The sequence below is a fragment of the Nicotiana attenuata genome, chromosome 10 (genome assembly GCF_001879085.1).
Source record: "Nicotiana attenuata strain UT chromosome 10, NIATTr2, whole genome shotgun sequence".
NCBI lineage: Eukaryota > Viridiplantae > Streptophyta > Magnoliopsida > Solanales > Solanaceae > Nicotiana > Nicotiana attenuata.
The window spans coordinates 13,333,176-13,356,243 of NC_031998.1; the positions used below are offsets into that span (position 1 = coordinate 13,333,176).

Here is a 23,068-nt window from a genome sequence, read left to right on the forward strand (position 1 = left end):
GCCTCATGAGAAGAATTATCTATTTCATGATTTGGAGTAGGTGGAAATTGTAAATGCACTCAAGATTTGGAGGCATTACTTGTGCAATATGTCATGTGAGGTTTGTACTGATCATTGCAATCTTTAGCACTTGTTCAAATAGAAGGATTTGAATTTAAGATAATGGATGTGGTTATAGTTTTGAATGATTATGACATCACAAATTTGTATCATCCAAGTAAGGCGAATATGGTGGCGGATGCCTTGAGTAGGAAGGCGGAAAGTATGGGTAGCTTGACATTCATTCCATTTTAGGAGAGGCCTTTGGTCATGGACATTCAGACCTTGGCCAAAAAATCCATGAGGTTAGATATTTTTTATCCTAGAAGAGTTCTTGGTTGTGTTGTTGCACAGTCGTACTTGTTTGAGCGCATAAGGCTCTCCAGTATGATTATCCCCATTTATTAGTGCTTAAGGTGGGTTGTTGGAGATGATGGTGTTATGCGACTTCAGGGTCAGCTTTGTATTCCTTATGTTGATGGATTAACATAGTTGATACTCTAGGAGGCTCACAGCTCCTGGTATTCTATTCATCCAAGTGCAACAAAGATGTATCACAATTTGAAGCAACACTATTGGTGGTAGAGAATGAAGGAGAACATTGTTGGTCATGTTTCACGGCGTTTGAATTGCCATCAAGTTAAGTATGAACATCAAAAAGCAGGTGATTTGACTCAGACGATGGTTATACCGTAGTCGAAGTAGGAGCGTATCACTATGGACTTTGTTGTAGGGTTACAATGTACCTTGAGGAAGTATAATGCTATTTGGGTCATTGTGGATAGATTGACCAAGTCCATATATTTCATACCTGTGTCGACTACATAAATTTTGGAGAGGTTAGCTCAGTTTTACATCCGAGAGGTGGTTCATTTACATGGAGTTCCTATTTCTATCATATCAGACCGTGGCACTCAATTCACATCTTACTTTTGGGAGTAGTACAACGGGAGTTGGGAAAACAAATCGAGATTAGCATAGCATTTCAGCCACAGGCGGATGATCAGTACGAGCGAACTATTCAGATTCTTGAGGACATGTTGCGAGCTTGTGTGATTGACTTTGGATGTCATTGGAATAAGCTCTTACCTTTAGCAAAGTTTTCTTACAATAACAATTATTAGTCCAACATTTAGATTGCTCCATATGAAGCTTTATATGGTAGATGGTGTCGCTCTTCTATTGGCTGGTTGGAGCCTGGTGTGGCTAGGTTGTTGGGCATAGATTTGGTATGTGATGCCTTGGAAAAGGTGAAGTTGATTCAAGAACAACTTCGGACAGCTCAGAGTAAGCAGACGAGCTATGCAGACAAGAAGGTTAGTGAAGTGACATTTATAGATAGTAAGAAGGTACTTTTGAAAGTTTCACCCATGAAGGGCATGATAAGGTTTGGGAAGAAGGACAAGTTGAGTTAGAGGTTTATTGGACCATTTAAGGTGTTGAGAGAGTTGGTGAGATTGCTTATAGTTTGCTCTGCCTCCTAGCCTATCGGGGGTGCATTCTATATTTTATGTTTCTATGTTTCAGAGGAATAATAAATATAAGTCGCATGTTTTGGACTTCAGCATAGTGCATCTAGATGAGATTTTGGCTTATGAAGACGAGTCGATAGTTATTTTGGACATGCAGGTTTAAAAGTTGAGGTCAAAGGAAATTGTTTTGATGAGGGTGCTTTAGAAAGGGAAATCGAGCGAGGAGGCTACTTGGGAGACAAAATCAGATACTCGAAGTAGATAGTCACATCTTTTTAGCAGCCCACGTACATTTCCAAATCTATTTGAGGATGAACATTTGTTTAAGAGGTGAAAAATATAACGACTTAACCCGTCATTTTGAGTTCTAGAATACCATTTCACAAGTTTCAGACTTTCCATAGGATTATTTGATGATTTATGACCTATGGGTATGGGTGATTTAGTTTCCAAGGGGTTTGGGAGTGATTTGGAATACTTAGTTCCTAAGGTGAGCTTAAGATTGGAAGAGTTGCACAAAGTCAATATTATGGGTAAATGATCCCAGATTTGTATTTTGATGGTTCCACTAGGTTCATACGATGATTTTAGACTTGTACATATATTTGGTTCGAGTCTCTAGTGGCTCGGAGTTGATTTAATGCTTCTAATTGAAAGTTCATATTTTAAACTTAAGAAATTTTGAGATTTTTTGTTTGATGTTTGATTATTGGTTTTGATATTTTTGCGGTCGTTCAAGCCATTGGAAAATTTTGTATGGGGTATGCGAACTTTTAAGGAAGATTGGACAGGATCTAGGAGGCTCGGATGAGTTTCGAAGTGGTTTCGAATTATTTTGGGCTAAGTTAAAAATTTTGTGAAGTCTGTTGCAGCCGCACATGCGATGTTGAGGACACAAATGTGGAGGTCGCACTTGCGGTCAAGGGTGTGCATTTGTGAAGGAGGGCCAGGGCAGGCGAGGTCACATTTGTGGTGCAAGGTCTCGCACCTGCGAGGTTGCACCTGCAAAGATTTCTAGCAGATCCTTTTAATTCGATATTTTTCTCATTTTCTCTATTTTTTTGAGATCTAGACTTCAAGATGAGGCGATTATTTAGGAGATCTTCTCTCCAAGCATGAGAGTAAGTAATTCTTACTTGAATTTTATTATATATCTTGATTTTCCATGGATTTCCGTATATGAATCAAGGTTTTAAAGTGAGAAATTTAGGATTTTTGTCTACAATTTAAGAGAGTATATTTTGGGGTTTTTAATACCAATTTGAACTCGAATTTGGAAACTAATCACATATTTGGATTCATGGAATTATGGGCCAAGAGGATTTGATCATGGGCTTGGGGTTTTGACCATGTGGGCTTGGGTTGACTTTTTATTAAATTTTGAGATATGATTAGAGATTGAAGATTTATTATTTGGAATTGATTTTTATGACTTTATTTTACCTTGTTAAGTATTTTTTGGATAGATTTGGGACGTTTGGATGATAGTTTCAAAGGAAAAGCAGTATTTGAGGGTTGAAGCTATCCTGGAAGGAGGTTTGTCTCTTGTCTAACCTTGTGTTAAGAGACACTACTAGAAATTCGGCTTTCTTTGGCGCAAAAATGTTAGAAACTATTTTTGAGTCCCGCAAATTTATTTTTCAAGAAACCGACCAACTTTGGTCGATTTTTGCAATTAAAATAAATAAAAATAAAAATTAAAAAAACCGACCAACTTTGGTCGGTAAATTCGGACGGTCATTTTAAAAAACCGACCAACTTTGGTCGGTTATTTTCATGCGAAAATACAATTAAAGAGTATAAATAAAAGAAAAAGACAATCTTAAAATAAAATGCACCAATGGTCTAGTGGTGGAATAGTATCCTGCCACAATACACATCCCGGTTCGATTCCCAGACGGTGAATCTTTTGATTACATAATTAAAATACCGACCAACTTTGGTCGGTTTTTTTTGCAATATTTTTTTTTTGAATTTATTTTACCGACCGATTTTCCGACCACCTTTGGTCGGTATACTAAAGCGACCACCAAAATACCGTTCAAGCGTATTTGGTCGTATTTTGGTCGGTAATTGGCCATAACCGACCAAAGTTGGATGGTTTTTTTGGTCGCTAATTACCGGATTTCTAGTAGTGAGAGTTTTTTTTACAAATTGGACTTATGTGTTGCGTTCTACTTGATTTGGGGGTGACGTATATGCGAGATGATGAGCGCATATGCGAGATGATGAGTGTATATACATACATTAAGGATATACCATATTTGAGGTAGTTTTAGGCTTTTTTATGCCTTATTTGGTTGTTTGTTTTTGACTTATATGTTACTTGATTGTATGACTACGTGAGCACAATATCATGCTAGAAAAACTAAATTATGTTTTAGCTTATGATATATTATTTGAGCATGACTAGCTATCCTTGTGATTCTTGATGTACTTGATTTAGCCGTAATCATATTTTATAATGATTCCGCTATGATTAGCTATGATATCAATAGTTGAAAATAGAGACGAATAAATTTCGATCGATGTTTTTGAACACAAGGGAGGAAATTTTTCTTCTTTCCTTCTTCCAAGCTTGCTAATGTTAAATGGCTATAACGCGTAGGTATTTATAGGACTTCTTCTAGCATACATGTATATCTCAATATAATTGTGAATATTTCTTCTTCCCAGCTAGTTTATGGGAAAAAAATAATAATACATGCATCCTTAAATGGATTTCCTAATGAATGAACTAAAATTATGCATGTAAATCATGCAATAAATACACAAAGCAAAAAGTCTTTTTTTTTTTTTTCTAACATAAGGTTCAATTTTCAATAGAGGACAAGAATATTATTGTAACAAGAAAACTCTCTTACTTCTTTTAATGCATTCATATGGATAGAGGTAAGAGCAAAATTCACCAAAACAAATGCCTAGAGTTGAGACAAAGGGATAATGGGACACGTTCAGCATGAGAACCAAAATGGAAATTAAGGGCTACAACTCCAAGTAGGACACAAATGAAACATAAATCAAATCACCAACATATCATATAAGTCTCTTCAGGAAAGTTGCTCCTCTAGTGACAATTCTTCAATCATGTTCATCCTATTGATAGGATTGAACGAATGAATCTCAGCACAAGCGCATTTGCTCGGAAGCACAATGGACCCAAATCCTTGATCAAGTGGCTGATGCACAGCAGGCTGCAGCGGCAACTTACGAGCCATAACCACAGAGTTAATAACCTCGTCTGTTGGATGGTAGATAGATAAAACCTCGAAGCCTTTGAGATCACGAGAATTGACGACAGGATAGAGAAAAGCGCGTGTACCATGTGCACTTCTTAGCATCAGTGTTGCTCCGGGAGCCATATACTTGGCCAAATGATTAATAACCTTAATCTTTTCTTCCTTGTCCATCCCCACGAGGGCCGCTAAGAAGACAACATTATATTCCTTCAAGGCATACGTTACATCCATGATATCTATCGAGTGAAAAGTCATCCTCTCGGACAAGTCAGGGTCGGATGTCACGAGGCGGGACGCCATGGAATTGGCCGCAGAGTCAATATCATAATTGTCAAAGTAGGTATTCTTAAGGTGTTTGGTAGCTAAAACGAGAGAAGTGAGAGGGAGAGGCCCTGATCCCACAAAGGCGATTCGGGGCGGGTTTATGGCGGTTTGTCTGGTGAGGATGTTGAACTCAAGCAAGCTTAGTTTGATGTAATTTTCGAAATATGGGAAAATGTTAAGATGGTGAAGAGGGTTTTCATAGGATCCAAGAATCTTGGAATAATGACTTTCAAGAAGTCCTTCAGCTTCACCACAGAGCTTGATGAGATGAGACCTAATTTCTTGAATCTTTTGACAGAGCTTAGAAACATCAATGGGATTTGGTCGCATGCACGTATTCACAAGCTCTGTGAACAACATGTTGACATCCTTGGACGGATTCAGGGTTTCCAATTTGGAGATCTTTTCGTACAATTCGCAGACTTTTTGCACCACTGGATTGCTTTGGCAAACCATGTTGATGTTATTATAGTATTAAAATTGGAAAGATAGGGAAATTATAGTAGTGAAAAAAAGCTTGATGTTCGAAAGCCACCACTGTGATGTGAGGCCTCCAAACGTCGCTATTTATTGGGGGTTAGTGGGGCCCAAAGAGACTATGGGAGAGGGATGAGACATGCTACATTTTTCATTTTTATTGCTTCATAATTAGATCTTTAAATTGTTTATTGGCTGAAATGAAAGAATGGATCTCTGTTGCTTTGTTTTGTTGTGCATCACTTGTCAACATATCCTCATGGTGGCAAAATCACACTTTTGTATAACTGCGTGATGTGTCACTCTCAAACTTGTTGCCTTTCATTTGACCCACTTTCTTCCACTGCTTAATATTTTTTCTCTTCAAAATTCAAGTTACTCTAAATGCCTGCTTACCGTTTAATTTTCATCTAAGAACTAAATTACTGTTATTAAACATTCGATCTAGAACTTGGGGTTCACATACCTATCCCTACACTTCAAAGAAAATTGGACACTGATGTCCAACTGCTCATAGTTTGTTTTGGTGCAATAATGTGGTGCAAAAGCATTTAATATCAAACGGAGTAAGTCAATGTCAATCTATGTTGTCCAGTGAGCGAAATTGCAACTAGTAAGTTAACATTTTGAAAAGTAATCTTCATTTGTATATTTGATTTCATTTCCCCTTTCATCAATGCCAAAAGAAGAAGAAAAAAGAGCACAAAAAGTTTTTGAAAAATGCATTTTTTTCATGCACCGTTAAATAACGTATGTTTCCTGTTAAAGGTAGCATATTTGACGACATGAGAGAAGAAGAGTCGAACTGTATCCTCTGTTGGGATGTATTGTGGGGCTGCTATAAAGGTAGTATACTTGGAAAACCGATCCACCACAACCAAGATAGTTGTGAGATCTCCGACCTTGGGCAATCCGGTGATGAAATCCAGGGAAACACTTTCACAAGGTCTCTTTGGGACAGCTACTGGTTCCAAGAGTCCCACTTGTGTCAAGCGGTCCTACTTGTCCTTCTGGCATACTACACAAGTCTTTACATACTGAGCGACGTCATCAGCCATTTGAGGCTAATAATATGCACAACAAAGTAATGCCATGGTGCGGTCTTCACCGGGATGGCCGACCCACAAAGTATCGTGACATTCCGTCAGAAGAGTCCTTTGCAGATCTCCTGCTTTATGAACATAAAGTCGGTTCCCTTTCACTTTCAGAAAACCATCTTCCAGGTAGAACTGGCGAGTCTTGCCCTGTCCTACAAAATCAACCAAATACTGTGCAACAGGATCCTTGATAAGTAGATCTTGTATCTGGTCTTTGATGGTGGTGGCTACTTCGATCCCCCTTAGGGTGGCGAGTAGGCACACCGATGCTAGATCAGCTCTCCGACTGAGCGCATCAGCAATATAATTGGTCTTCCGACTTCGGTACTCCAGTTTGAAGTGGAATTTCGCTAGGAGTTCCTGCCACCTGGCTCACGACCGTTCAGCTTCGGCTGGGTCATGAAATGGCTAACAATTGTGTTGTCTGTCTTGACCACGAACGGGGTTCGCAACAGATAGTGCCTCCAAAGGCGTAAGCAATGGACGACAGCCAATAATTCTTTCACGTGGGCGACATAGCGCGCTCTGCATCCTTCAGCTTCCGGCTCTCGTATGCTATATGATGCTTTCTTGTAGCAAGACTCCGCCAAGGGCATAGTCGGAGGCATCCGTTTGTACCTTGAATGGCTTGGCCAAATCAGGGAGGGCGAAAGACGGGTCTACTAGACATAGCCGCTTTCAATGCGTTGAAGGCCTTCGCTCGCCTGGGTCCCCAATCCCAAGGCATGACCTTCTTGAGGAGTTCTGCCAATGGCACTGCGATGAGGGAGTAATTTTTCACAAATCACTGATAGAAGTTGCATAGGCCAAGGAACGCCCTCAAGGTGTGGATATCCTTAGGCGGAGACCAATCTGTGATAGCCTGAATCTTCTATTGGTCTATCTTGATCCGCCCTTCCTCGTTGGCATGTCCGAGGAAGTCAATTTGTTTTTTAGCAAAGGAGCACTTGGACAGCTTCACATATAGTTCGTGCTCCTGCAATCGGCCTAGGACCTTCCGCAAGTGCTCCAGGTGTTCTTCAAGTGTTTGGCTATATACCACACTGGCATCCAAGTAGACCACCACGAATTCGTCAATGTACTCTCAGAAGACTTGGTTCATCAGGGTAAAAAATGTTGCTGGAGCGTTAGTTAAGCCAAACGGCATAAATAAGAAGTCGTACGACCCATATCTTGTCACACAGGTCGTCTTGTGCTCATCACTCTCTGCAATCTGAACTTGCCAATAACCTGTCTTCAGGTCTATCTTCATGAACAACATCGCACCACCCAGTCTATCGAACAAGTCTGCCATTAGCTGAATAGGGTACTTGTTCTTCACGGTGATTTTGTTTAGAGCTCGATAAACCACACAGAGTCGCAGGCTGCCATCATATTTCTTTTGGAATAGCACAGGGGACCCGTATGGGATTTGGAGGGCACGATGATCCCGGTGTCTAGCATTTCCGTCAACTATCTCCGAAGCTCGGTGAGTTCGGGTTGTGACATTCTGTAAGGCGCCCGGGCGAGTGGCTTCACGCCAGGCACCAAATCAATCTCGTGGTCCACAGTGCGCCTAGGCGGGAGTCGCTTTGGCATGTCCATGGCATGACATCTTCAGACTCCAATAATAGCTCCTTCCGGGTGCAAGAACAGGATCCGAGGAGCGTTCTATATCTTTAATGCAGAGGGTTGCCAGTAACGTAGGTTCATGTCTTTTGACCCATTTCTTCAACTGCAAGACCGAGATGTTCTCAACGGCCATCTTCATGGGCATGCACGGGATAATGCAGAGCTTGGCCCTGTTTGTTCCCATCATCAGTGGCATGTCTACATACGGTACATGCATGGTGTTGGTTTGCCTTAGGAATTTCAACCCAACTATCAACTCGAACTCATCTATGATCACCACTCGCATGTTGAATTTTCCTTCGTAAGGGACAAGCTTCACAGGTACCTCTTTGGCTATTCCACCCACTGGCTGAGGAGGTGAGTTGATAGCCTTGACACGACCTCTACCTTTACCTATATCTAGACCAGGGTGCTCTACCTAAGTCGAGGCTAAGTAGTTGTGGGTAGCACCCGTGTCTATCATCGCCCGAATGGGCTTGCCATTTACCTTCATCTCGACAAATATCAAGGTCCTCTCTTGTTTAAGAGGTGTCCTCTCATCCGCATTCTTTTTCCATTTCTTGGTGATTGGACAGGGGTCCTTCTTTTTACAGATACCAGCACTGGTTTCCGCTAAGGCCTCAAAAATAGAGCCAACAATTGCATTGAAGGCACCTACTGGTTCGGTCTGGTCCGCATCATCTGTGTCATCATCAGTCCCATCATCAAAAGCTTGATGGGCGTTCATCTGTGCATGTGGGCATTCATTATTCCAATGTGGTCCGCTGCAATGACAGCATCCTGAAGGGGGCTTTCTCCCCCAATCATTGTTGTTTGACGCAACACTATTGCTGCCTGAGGAGGGAGCCTTAAATTTGGTTGCACTCCGATCTCCCCCACTTCTTCTAGGGCTACCATTGCTAGGCTGGCCCCTGTTGTATCCCGCTCGGGCAGGCGGTTGAGGCCTATCCTTCCGAGCTTCCACTTGATAGTCCTCAAGGCATTCAACTGCTTGGATCACCTTCGGTAGGGTATATACTCTTTTTTCTTTGTAGCTCCATACGGGCATAAGGTTACAACCCTTCCAAGAAGGTGAAGAGTTTGTCTTTGTCCCTCATGTCACGTATGTTCAACATGAGCGCGGTGAATTCCCGCACGTAATCCCGCACTGATTTGGTCTGGCGAAGCTCCCGTAGCTTTCTCCTTGCATTGTATTCAACATTTTCGGGGAAGAACTGTAGGCGTATGGCTGCCTTCAGTTCTGCCCATGTCTCGAGAGCATCTTCATCGGCCCTGATGGCTTCATTCTTCACCCGCTACCAGAGTTTAGCGTCACCCTGTAGATACATGGCAGCAGTTGCTACCTTCTTAGCTTCTTCTAGGCCCCCCCACGACATCGAAGTATTGTTCAATGTCAAAGATGAATTTTTCCACTTCTTTGTCATTCCGACCTCCACTGTATGGCTTTGGCTCAGGAATTTTCAGTTTTTGTGTCACGGGGGCGAGGTTCACAGCACCCCCCGATTTGATTTCCGCCTCCTCGAAGCAAGCCTTGTAAAGCAGCATTGACAACATTGAGCTGGCCTGTCAAGTTGTGTATAGTTTGTTGCATGGCAGTCACCCTGTCTACCTCTTGTGCCCTTTAGGCTAAATCCTCGGCACGCTCCTGTTAGAGGCCTTCGAATTTGCCAAAAATTTTGGCTACCTCTGTGGTTGCCGTTTGGCGGTCTCCCTTAGAGTCGCGACTGATGTATTCTATGTCAACTTCGGCCTAGAGCATTCTGCGGTCCAGGTCGTCCAACCTTTGCACTAGGCTGGTTCTTAGTTCAGGCACCGTATCCACGATGGGCCGTAATACGTCAACCGTCTCTTTAAGGGCCGCAATGCAGTCCCCATGATTCACCATGGTCAAAAATGGTGGTAATGGCAATGTGTTACCTCTTCCGATGTCGAGCCTAGGCTCTGATACCAACTATTACGAGGCGCCTTCCTGAGATTCCTTGGAGGGGCGACGTAAGGCTAGCAACTGATGTCAGTGCAGTTACTATCCACCAACTGAGGTCCCCTCCGTACGCTAGACCAGATTGTCAGTGACGTACGGGAAAACCAATGTCAAGAGCAATTGAGAGAAAATAAAAGAGAATTAAGAATGAAAGAAAGCTTGATTGCATTAAGAAAGCTATTACAGAAAAACAACAAGGTGTCGAGGGGAAGAGACACCAGTACAGAGAATTGTTTGCTTGCTAGAAAGTTTGATTGCTTGACCCCCCCTAATAGTGCTTAAAAAGAATAAACCAAAGTTACAAGACTAGACCTAACTAAGCTAGAGAAACATAATGGAAGTACATGAAATAAAACTACTCTATATTTACAATGAAAAGGACTTAGTTTTCTACAAGGTAGAAACAGGTCCGTGTCAGCAACCTTGTCTTTGGCACCACGGTCTGCGCGCGCGGCGTTGTCTGGGCACGCGGCGCTATTGGCATCTGCCTGCGGCTGGGCGCTAGTGAGGGATATCGATGGGGCGACAGAGGCACATGCGCACTTGTCACTTGGCGCAGCCAGGAATCTTCATTTGTATATTTGATTTCATTTCCCCTTTCATCAATTCCAAAAGAAGAAAGAAAAAAAAAAGAGCACAAAAAGTTTTTGAAAAATGCATTTTTTTCATGCACTGTTAAATAACGTACGTTTCCTGTTAAACCATTCCTTTGCTGGTAGATAACTACTATACTATTGCCACAGAGTGAGTTGTTTTCGTGAGACTTGGGATCAAAGTTTAAACTTTAATCTAATGTGAAAAGCATTACAAACACATATATGGTAAATGAAAACGACTGCTTTTCTATTGGGTTATATATGCTTGAGGTGAATAATGAAATAAGGCAGAATCTTTCTCAGGATTTTAGTCTAATTTTTCTTCCTTGTACGCACGTATATTTTATTATAGGAAGAGGTGCTTACTCTCTCTCCAGTTAAAGCTTCCTTAGAACATTTTCCTCCAAATGGATGTTGAATAGGCCTTTTCTTATTAAATTCTTCTTTCACGTTAAGTATGCATCGAATAACGAACAACGAAGTCGTTTCTTCTTCTTTCTTTCCATTTTAACTATTGTGTAATCATCAAAAGGCATGAAAAACAAGGAGAAAACGAAAAGAAAAAGACAAATAACTAGGAATATAATCTGTGAAAAATGGCATGGATCATGCGGAAGATCTTAGTACTGTCGTCAACCCTATAATTGGTCAATATCTTATGTATTGATAGATTTGCTATTGAATTGGATTTTGTTACTTCTTATGCTTTCACACTTGGATCGTTCATACCGTGACCTCACTTTTTTTTCCGGCATACCGTAACCATGCTGAATGAACAAATACTTACAAAGTAATATTTGCTAATGACCCAAAAAAACAGCAGCAACAACAACAACCCAGTATAATCTCACAAGTGAGATCAGGGGAGGATAGGATGTACGCAGCCTTATCCCTACCCTAGAAGGGCAGAGAGACCGTTTCCGATAGACCTCGGCTAAAAAAAAGACGGAAGAAGCATTAATAGCAAGTAATAGCAAGACAATATATTTAGAAAACAAAATCCAAGATAGCAATAGAGAATATGACAGAAGCACTAATAGCAAGTAACAACAATACAAGGTATGTAGTGATAGCAAACTAAGGGAGTACTGTGGCGAGTAATAACGGTACAAGATATGCGATAATAGCAAACTAAGGATAAAAGGGGTACCATACTAACACTAATACTATTGAACTAATGAAGACAAAGAGAAACGCTCGACTACCTACTAACCTTCTACCCTAATCCTCAGCCTCCACACCCTCCTATCAAGGGTTATGTCTCCGGCCAGCTCATGCTGCGCCATGTCCCGACTTCTTTGGCCTACATCTACCCTTCCTCTTAACACCCCCCCCAACACCCCCCCCCCAACCCAAGCCACCAAAAAAAAGCAGCAAAATATTTGTATGTACATAAAATATCAGAAAAATAAAATGCTCATATAACCCTGTAAAATCAAAATAAATTGAAATATTACAGGCAATTAACAACTGATGAAGCAGGTTATGATCATATTGGTCCATTATGGTATCGAGGTAGTTGAGAAAAAAATATCAACCACAAAATGCACTAGTGAAAAAAGGGATATTATTATTATTATTATTATTGTTGTTGTTGTTATTATTGTTATTATTATTATTATTATTATTATTATTATTATTATTATTATTATTATTATTGTTGTTGTTGTTGTTGTTGTTGTTGTTGTTGTTGTTGTTGTTGTTATTGTTATTATTATTATTATTATTATTATTATTATTATTATTATTATTATTATTGTTATTATTATTACTGTTGTTGTTGTTGTTGTTGTTGTTGATGTTATTGTTGTTGTTATTGTTATTGTTATTGTTATTGCTGCTGTTGTTGTTGTTATTATTATTGTTGTTATTGTTATTGTTATTGTTACACGGATGAGACATTAATAACTCCTCAGATAATGTTAGGCAATTACATATGATCTAAGTATTCACTCTTAAAGCGAAAAAGAAATAAATTGTTGTTTAATTTAAGGAGAAACAAAATAAACCAAATACTAGATCGAAAAAGTTAGTAAAAAAATAATGAAACAAGAGCAGAAATTTTAAATGCATTGTATGGGTCAAAATTCGACCGAGGAGATTTAGCACGAGAAAGGTAATTATCGTGAGAATTGTAACTTATCATAGGCAGTTCGGCCGAGGTCGGTCAGTGGCGAACAGAACGAAGTGTTGAGTGGCTCATCAGGTCGAGGTCGTACGCAAGATTGAAGGAACCTATTGGCGAGCTGATTAATCGGGGCTGAGGTCAGGCACTCAGGCCAGCAATAATGGTTAGTTCTGCGATAACATATTTTAGGGAAATATTCTATCGAATATTCTCTGCCTTTGTACTTTAGGTTAGGTAAGGGGTATGCCCCATATAAATAGAAAGGTAGAGAGAAACAAATGGGCATGTAATATTCTATATGATAAGAACTCTCTTGAAAATTTGACTCACAAGAAAAATACAAATATTACCTTTCCAAACAGATTCGATTTGGTGTTTATCCCACACTTTCTCGCATCAGATCCGAGAAAGCCTCTTATATTCTCTCATATTCTTGTCTTACATCATTGTCAGAGAGAAGAATCATCCACCTCATTCAACATTAGGTGAATCATTCTCTCTATTTCCATTCATTGCTATTTAGCATATTTATTGCTTATCATTATTCCCCACTCATTAATGGTAGCATCATTTATTATGCATTGTATTAAATCGATTTTAATGCACTCTCGTATTATTCGTATAAACATAATCCAGATCTAGAAGTTATTATGTTTAACTAGGATTTACCCTTTATCTTCTTATTTAATTAGTTTAACAAAAGGTCTCATACTTTTTGGTCAAACAATTTGGCGCCATCTGTGGGGATTTTCTAGTTAAAATTTTAGTTTCTTCTAGATCTAAAAAAAAACAATGCAAAAAATCCTATACTTCCTTGTGTGCACAAATCTAACATGGCAGGTAACGGAGAGGAAAAGAGGAAGGCAATAGCCGACCTCACCACCAACCTCCTTCATACCATCAACGAAGTAAATGAAACGGAGGGCGAGGAGGTAACACCAAACACCTCTCCCAGGCGAAACAGCTTGCCCCCTCCTCATGGTAGCATTACGACCTCGCACGGTGAATGGGCCACTACATCCACAAAAGAAGAGGCACCGGCGGCAATAAAAAAACTGCTCGAGGCGTGGCTGACAAATACGTTATCCAGCTTCCTCGTCGAGCCCGCTCAAAGGCCGAACGGGAAGAGGTAAGGGTTTGCGTTGCACCAGTAGCTGGCGAGCAACATGCCCCCCTTCCCGTAACAGGTATTACTCACAATATTACTGATGCAGGTAACGACACCCTCACAGCCATTCTGAGGAAAATGGAGGAGATGGAGAACGAGAACAAAATGCTCCGCAACCAAATGAAAGAGCATCAAGAAAGGGTAGACAAAATACCGGGCGCCCCAAAACTCCTTCCAAAATGGGACGCCGGTCGGTTTGTTGAGCAGCCATACAACGATGAAGCTGCACCACATGCAATACCCAAAACCTTCAAAATGCCGCAGTACGTGAAAATATACGACGGCACAACGGAACCCGAAGATCATATGACTCATTACGTCACCGCAGTAAAAGGCAATGACCTCGCCAAAGAGCAAGTATCTTCCATCTTGTTGAAGAAGTTCGGTGAAACCCTCACTGGGGTGCGTTAACTTGGTATTCACAACTGCCTGCACGCTCGATTAAAACATTCGAAGAAATGGCCGACAAGTTCGTAACAGCCCATGTCGGAGTAAAAAAGGCGGAGGCAAGGGTAGATGACATATTCGTCATCAAACAATCACCTGGAGAGGGGCTAAGGGATATCCTTTCCCGATTTAACCGAGTAAGGATGACCCTACCAAACGTATCGGAAGGAATGGCCGTGGCAGCCTTTCAGAACTGGCTGAATAGAAGTGGTTTGAGGGAGATCAAAAAGCTAAGCCGCCTCATGAAGTATCCCCCGACCACTTGGGATGAAATACACAATGCTAATTGCGCCGAAGTGCGAGCCGACGAAGTTTATCTGAATGGGCCAACCCAACGACTAACTTCGGTACAAGCCGAGTCCAGAAAGGATCGGAGGAACGACAATAGGAGGGACCTAGCAGGACCACGGCCTAATCGGGAGAGACATCAGCCCTAAGTCATAGGCACCCTTATGCCGCCCCCTCGCCATGACAAGGATATCCAGGCTGCGAACAGGAACTCACCGAAGTGAGAGAGGTATGCCCCCCTTATTATCCACTCACAATTTCTGTGTTTCCCCCTCAGAAATAGTTTACGCGCTTGAGAAGCTTGGCCCAAAAGTGTAGTGGCCGCAGAAGATGAGATCTGACCCAAGCATCAGAAAGTCAAATGCCCTCTACGAGTTCCACCAGGAGCAGGGTCACAAAACCGAGCATTGTATCGCCTTAAGACAAGAGGTCGTGAACATGCTTCACCAAGGGCACTTGAAAGAGCTGATGAATGATCGAGGGAGGGCCAACTTCGCCCATGGACGTGAACAGCACCAAGGACCACCCAAACCACCCTCCCCGGCTCGAACCGTTCAAATGGTCATCGGAGGGGACGACGACGCGTCAATCAACATCGTGAAGTTCACCACCACCACCACCCGCAAATTCAAACGGTCAATGACTCATGAACGGTATGACGAACTTGAAAAAAGTATCATATTTGATAAGTCAGATACCCACGGTTTGGTTTTTCCTCACTATGACGCCCTTATCGTTACTTTATGCATCCTAGATACTGATGTAAAATGTATTATGGTCGATGACGGGAGCAGCGCGTGCATCATCCACCCACGAGTTCTCGCCCAAATGAAGCTCGAGGATAGGATAGTGCCACGCTGCATCACACTGACGGGTCTTAACAATGCAGTTGAACGGACATCTAGAGAAATTACATTGCCCGTCCTGGCCGGCGACGTCACTTTGAAGACCATGTTCCACATCATGGACCAGGATACGACGTACAACGCCATCATAGGTCGACCTTGGATCCACGCCATGAAAGCCGTCCCCTCCTGTAGACATGTAATTTTTGACCCGCCACGTCTTCAAGCTATATTAGCAGTTTTGCATATTTTATATATTTATTTGAGTTATTTGAATTTTTCTAGGATTCTAATATACTATTTTTATTGTTATTTTATTTAGTATTTAAAAAAAAATCGAAAACACAAAAGTAGTTTCAAGTCTATTTAATTTAAGGTTAATTAGTACTTAATGTAGTAATACTATTTTCACCTATTTTTATCTATTTTTATTTTTTATATAATCTTGAAAAATACCAAAAAAAATAGTAGTTTCACAATATAATTATTTATTTTAATTAATTAGAGTTGGTTGTTTATTTTATAGCATAGATTTTACATTATTTGTTGAAAAAGAATTAAGATTGTGGGTTGGAAAGACCCAAGTTTGAATAGCCCAAAACATTGAGCCCACCACCCAAAACCCAATATCCCCTCATCTGTAAAATACACCCTAGTGCCTTCTCTTTAAAAGGCTACTTTATCAAAACCTAAAGGAAGAGGACCAAAAAATTCCTACAACTCTAAGAAGAACGACGACCTAATCCTAAAAAAAAAAAAGGCTGCCGATCTTCTTCTTGCGCACAAGAAAAGAGAATCTCACAAAAGCAGCAAGGGACAGTAAAGAAAGCGGGGAATTGGACGAAAGAAAGGGGATTAGAAAAATTGAAAAGAAATAGCAAAGAGATAGAAGGGGAATAACGAACAGAGAGGATTTTGGGGACAGAAATTTTCGGATAGAAATTGAGAGAAAAATCTGGTCAGAAAAAAAATTGAAAGAAAAAATTGGTTTCCTTTTAGTTTTTAATTTCATTCAAGAATAAAAAAAAAAATCAAAAAATTTCAGTTTCTTCTTCTGGATTTTGTCAAAATGGAGTAAAGCAAACTCTGCTTCTCCTCTCATTCTTAAAGCCAGAGTTTTAGCGAAGCTCTCTCGCATTTTCTTTTCGTCTTCTAAAGGTTAGATCTGTTCTATTTTTTCTGCTCATTATTTATATATATTCATACAAATCAGTTGTATTCTAGTTTGTGTTTTTGTCAGTGATTTGTTGAAAAACACAATCTAATTACCTTGTGAATTGATTTTTCTTATGTTTGAATTAAGAGATTTATGCGTTTTATTTACTAATTAATTGATATCATAACTTTTTCTTCCTTCTTCTAATCTCGTCTATGTGGTATTGTCTTTTTTTTGTTTTTGCTTTTTGTATATTAGGTTTCAACTATTCTACTAATTTGGATGATTTTAGTGTACTTAATGCTATGTGAATTTGTTATTGGTTATAGCCTATAAGATTTTTATTATTATTATTTGTTAATTCGATTTGATTTGCTACACTTAGATTTAGATGCCCAAAATAAATCGAGGTATGCGTTCGTGCAACTTCGGCCAAATTTTTTTATTAACTAATAAAGCGTGATTAATTATGTACACGTACGCGTGACATGATTCTTGACGCGCCAAACAAAATGAGTACACGTACGCGTGATTCGTTTCAAATTAAAAGCGGTAAAAAGTAAAATGCACATAGGTTCTTAAACGAGTAATTAAATAATTTAATTGAGCCAAGTATGATTAAAGCGACCGTGTTAAAACCACGGAACCCGAAAATGCCTAATACCTTCTCCCGGGTTAACAGAATTCCTTACCTGGATTTCTGTGTTTCACGGACTGTGAAACAGAGTCAAACTTCCTCAATTCAGGATTTTAAACCGGTGATTTGGGACACCACAAATTATCCCAAGTGGCGACTCTGAATTTGAATAAATAATCCTGTTTCGATTATTGTCACTTTAATTAGAAAAACTCCCTTATATCCCTTATTCGGGTAGAAAAAGGAGGTGTGACACCTCCAGCTTATATTAGGTCATCAAATTTCCCACCACTTGGGGGGTATTCAGCATCCGAGGAGAAGAATGCACTGCCCGGGAATGCTATCGCATCGCCATAAAATGCACACACACCCAACATTTAAAGGGTAAAGCCAAAGAAGCATAGAAATCAACAGGGTCGAGGTCGAGCGAGGACGAGAAGGATGTGATCAAAGATCCTGAAGTCGTAGAAGCTACAGGATCTACCGTAGAAGACCTCAACCCCGTCTAACTCGATGATAACGACCACAGCAAGAAAGCTTTCATCGGCCACAAGCTCCAAGAGCCAGGTAAATTCCGTTAATTCTTAAAAAGAAACATAGACCTGTTTGCCTTTTCCCATGCAGACACGCCAGGAATCCCAAAGGAGATAGCAACTCACACGCTGAACTCAACCCATTCCACCCCTCGGTAAGACAAATCAGGCGGAAATTCAACATCGCCATTAATGATGCGATCCACGAAGAGGTAGAGAAGTTGTTGGAAAACGGCTCCATCAGGGAGTCAAGATATCCTCAATGGGTCGCCAATGTGGTCATGGTGAAAAAGAAGAACGGAAAGTGGCGGATGTGCGTGGACTTCACAGATCTGAACAAAGCATGTCCAGAAGACTCATTCCCACTGCCTCATATCGACCAACTCATCGACGCAACGGCCAGGCATGAGCAATTAAGTTTCCTAGATGCCTATTTGGGTTACAACCAGATCCTCATGGAGGAAGAAGATCAGGAGAAAACCACTTTCATCACTTACCAGGGGACGTACTGCTACAGGGTTATGCCGTTCGGGTTGGAAAACGCAGGGGCGACCTATCAGAGGCTGGTGACCAAAATGTTCAAAAATCAGCTCGGCAAAACCATGGAAGTATATATAGACGACATGTTGGTCAAGTCGAAAAGAAAGGAAGACCACATCGACCATTTGAAGGAAGCCTTCGACATACTCAGGAGGTACGACATGAAATTGAACCTCGAGAAATGCACCTTCGGTGTGACCTCGGGAAAGTTCCTCGGTTTTCTAGTATCACAACGAGGCGTCAAGGTCGACCCCGACCAAATCAAGGCTATAGAGGGAATACCAAAGAACTTGACAAGAAAGAAGTAGGTGCAGAAGCTGACCAGCCGTATAGCCGCCCTATCAAGATTCATTTCACGGTCCTCTGATAGGTGTCACAAATTTTTTGGCGTACTCAAAAATAACAACGGACTCCAATTGAATTCTGAGTGCGTCGACGCCTTAAAAGAACTAAAGGCATACCTGTCTTCGTCCCTACTGCTCGGTAAGGCAGAACCTCAAGAACGTCTCCTCATCTACCTGGCCGTGTCCGATGTTTCAGTAAGTGTAGTCCTGGTCCGAGAAAATAAAGGTACACAGTCTTTAATCTACTATATTAGCAAAACTTTTGTCGACACTGAAACGAGGTACCCCCACCTCGAGAAGCTATCCCTAGCCTTGGTCGTAGCTTCACGGAAGCTTAGACCCTATTTCCAGTGCCACCCTATCTTAGTGGTCACAACCTTTCCTCTAAGGAGTATCCTGCACAAACCCGAGCTGTCGGGTAGGTTGGCCAAATGGGCCATAGAGCTGAGCAAGCACGATATAACCTATCAGCCGTGAACAACGATAAAGTCGCAAGTACTTGCCAACTTCGTCTTCGTCGTCGACTTTAGTGCAAAGATAATGCCCGAAGTCGAAAAGGAAGCCGCCAGTACTTCCCCTAAAATACACGACCTATGGATTCTATACACCGATGGCGTCTCTAACACGTCAGGATCAGGATTGGGACTCGTACTCGAGGTCCCATGTCACGACCCAAACCGATGGGCCGCGACGCGCACTCGGTGCCTTACTTAACCGAGTACCATCGTAACATATCTTTCTTATTACATCAACATGGGTAAATGGCTAGACGGGCCGTATGAGGTAACAAGAATAAAACATGAGGGAACACTCGACATAAAATGACCCAACCTGATACACTGACTTGTACATATGACGTACGGGCCTATATGGCTAAAATTATCACTCGTACACTGAACATAGGCCGACAAGGCCATAAAATCTTTCACATACATGACATATGTCTACAAGCCTCTAAGAGTACACAGACGTCATAAGGCTGGGACAGGGCCCCGACATACCAATCAATACATGTCTAAATCATACTGACCAAATAAGCAACTCCGGAGCAAATAGAGCGCACCAACATCTTCCGCTGAGGTGATAGCCTACTTTGAGGACTCACGACCGGTCTATCGGGACCTGCGGGCATGAAACGCAGCGTCCCCATGCAAAAGGGACGTCAGTACAAATAATGTACCGAGTATGTAAGGAATGAAAATCAGTAAACAATAGACATGAGAGAAATATGGAGTAAGAGACTCAACATGTATATCTGAATAGCTTTATGAATCATTTAATATTATAATGTCATGCATATGCATATAAATGGCATACCATGCATGGGTATATGCGTTCATAACATCATCAAGACTCTGAGGGCATCCCATCATATCATCTCGGCCACTGCGGGCAAATCATCAATGTATACCAGCTGATCAGGTGGTGGTGCGTATATAACGCCGTAACCTTTTCCCATATATATATATATATATATGCATGCGTATATAATGCCATCTGGTCATGGGTCAATGTAAATGAATGCAATGCATGAGAAGTACGTTAATAAAATCTTTCGGAGGGTCATAAGGCCATTATGCCTTTGATTAATATCATGAAATAAACTTTATCAACTTACGTATTTTCTGAGACCCATGAATAGATGATAGAATAATATGACACATGGGGAAATCAAGAACATAAGCATCTCTAGTATTTCTATGAATAGAGTCATTTATGGAAATTGTGCATTTGCTCGTTTCGTTTGTGTCTTATAGATCATAACAAAAGAAAGAAGGGATAGCCTTAACATACCTGAGCCGATTCTCTTGACAATCCCTTTAACACACGTCAATTGCAACAAATCATTTAACGGCAGATCGAAGTAGGGGAAAATCCATATGATATTCTTGAGAAAGATTGCACCGCACTTCCTTAGAATCGCAAAATCTCGTTGCCGTAGCGTTATAAGGTTTCATATGAGATTCTTTTCGGAGAATTCCATCTGTAATCTCTACCAAGCAATCTATTCTCTTTAATGATGTATAGGGAGGTGAATTAGAAAAGTCTTATACCTTTGTGGGTGTGGGCCCCACTAAGGTGATGACTTAGCCTCCAAGTAAGACACCTTAGCAAAATGAATTAAGAGTCATCAATTGGCAAGGTTGGCTTCCACGTTTGGGGGGGGGGGGGGTCAATTCTTATCCAATAATGTCTTAATTAATTACCAATTTTCTTAATTAACTTGATAATTTCCCACTAATCCAACAATTAACCAATTACTCACATAATTAAGAATTATCTCAAATTACTAATACTGCTCACTTTTAACACGCCTTATACACCTTACTATCATGGTCATGTAGTACCTTGTATGGCACTAGTCCATGAATACAGGGTATTATAGCTTGGACCGTATTTTATCCCCAAATTGCCAAACTTTGACGAAACTCATTTTCTTTGATTCGCTTACCCTCTCATCTTCACGAATTAATTTGTCACTTATTTGAAATAGCGTATCACTTATAATCCCAAAATAAATCTCATTCCCGAAATTACGTCGATTAACTTACGATGAAGCTTTAATGTACGAAAATGCGAAATGTAACATCTCATTTCCGAGCTTACATCAATTTACTTATGGCGTACTTCCACGTACGAAAACATGGGGTGCAACATCCCAACGGGCGAAATAATTCACTAGTCCATAAGATGCCCAGATATGACTAACAACGAAGCTGAGTACGAGGCCGTGATTATAGGTCTAAAGCTAGCACTCAAGTATGGAGCAAAGCGAGTCGTCATACGGTGCGACTCCCAACTCATCGTCAATCAAGTCACAGGGACTTTCCAAATCAAGGAACAAAGACTGCAAAGTACCAGGCCGAGATCTGCAGGCTGTTACCCGAGTTCGATGAATGCCAACTCGGCCAAATCCCACGAGCACAAAACATCAAAGTAGACGATCTTGCCAAACTGGCAGTGGCCACCAAAAGCATAACGGAGAAGGGAACATGGTCACTTCCTCCACTCATCGATTGATCAAATCGAGGTATGACTATAAACTTGACTTGGGACTGGCGCAATCGTATTATCACATATTTGCAGGACGGGGTTCACCCAGATGATAAAAAGGAAGCCAAAAAGCTTCGAATGCAGGCAGCCAGGTACAACGTCAACAACTTGTACAAAAGAACGTATGGCGGCCCCCTAGAAAAATGCATAGGCCCAAATCAGACACGGCGCATCCTCTAGGAAGGTCACGAAGGTCACTGCGGAGCTTATACCGGCAATCGAGCTCTAGTCAGATGCCTCATACGAGTAGGCTACTACTGGCCCACGATGAAAAAAGAGGCCACCGACTTCGTAAAAAAATGCGAGCAATGCCAAAAGTACGCCCCCATGATCCACCAAACGGGCGAGCACCTCCACTCAATCACCTCGCCCTGCCTTTCATCAAATGGGGAATGGACATCGTCGGGCCCCTCCCCGCAGGACGAGGTAATGTACGATTTCTTTTAGTTTTAACTGACTATTTTCCAAGTGGGTAAAAGCAGGTGCATTCGCCGAAATACGTGAGCAAGAAGTAATCACCTTCATATGAAAAAATATCGTGTGTCGTTTTGGCATGCCCCAAAGAAATCAGTTGTGACAACGGGCCTCAATTCATTGGAAAAAAAATTGCCGAGTTCTTTGAGAAATGGCATATCAAAAGAATACTCTCCACGCCATATCATCCTGCGGAAAATGGGCAAGCGGAATCCTCCAACAAGTCAATATTGTATATCATGAAAAAGAAGCTCGAAAACGCTAAGGGACTGTGGCCGGAGTTGCTGCCGGAACTGCTATGGGCATACCACACAACGTCGAAAACAAGCACAAGAGAAACACCGTACTCACTGGTCTATAGGACTGATGCCGTAATACCAGCCGAGGTCGGAGAACCAAGTTTAAGGTACTCACACGAGAGTGGGCCGAGAAACGGCGAAAGGAGTAGACAAGACCTCGACAAGGCTGAAGAACAAAGAGATATAGCTTACATAAGAAAGGTCATTCAGAAGAGGCAGAGCGATACTACAAAAAAGGCCAAAATCAGACCGCTCAAAGTCGGAGACTACGTACTCAAAGCCAAAACACAGGCAAGCAACGACCAACGGGAAGGAAAGC

The 23,068-nt window shown here is 41.3% G+C and overlaps 1 protein-coding gene across 1 annotated transcript; it reads right to left on the reverse strand.

Moving 5' to 3' along the window:
* On the reverse strand, window positions 4,348–5,609 carry LOC109233844 (nicotianamine synthase-like). The gene has a single exon (XM_019399698.1). The coding sequence runs from the start codon at window positions 5,528–5,530 to the stop codon at window positions 4,562–4,564; it is 969 nt and encodes a 322-aa protein (XP_019255243.1). The 5' UTR covers window positions 5,531–5,609; the 3' UTR covers window positions 4,348–4,561.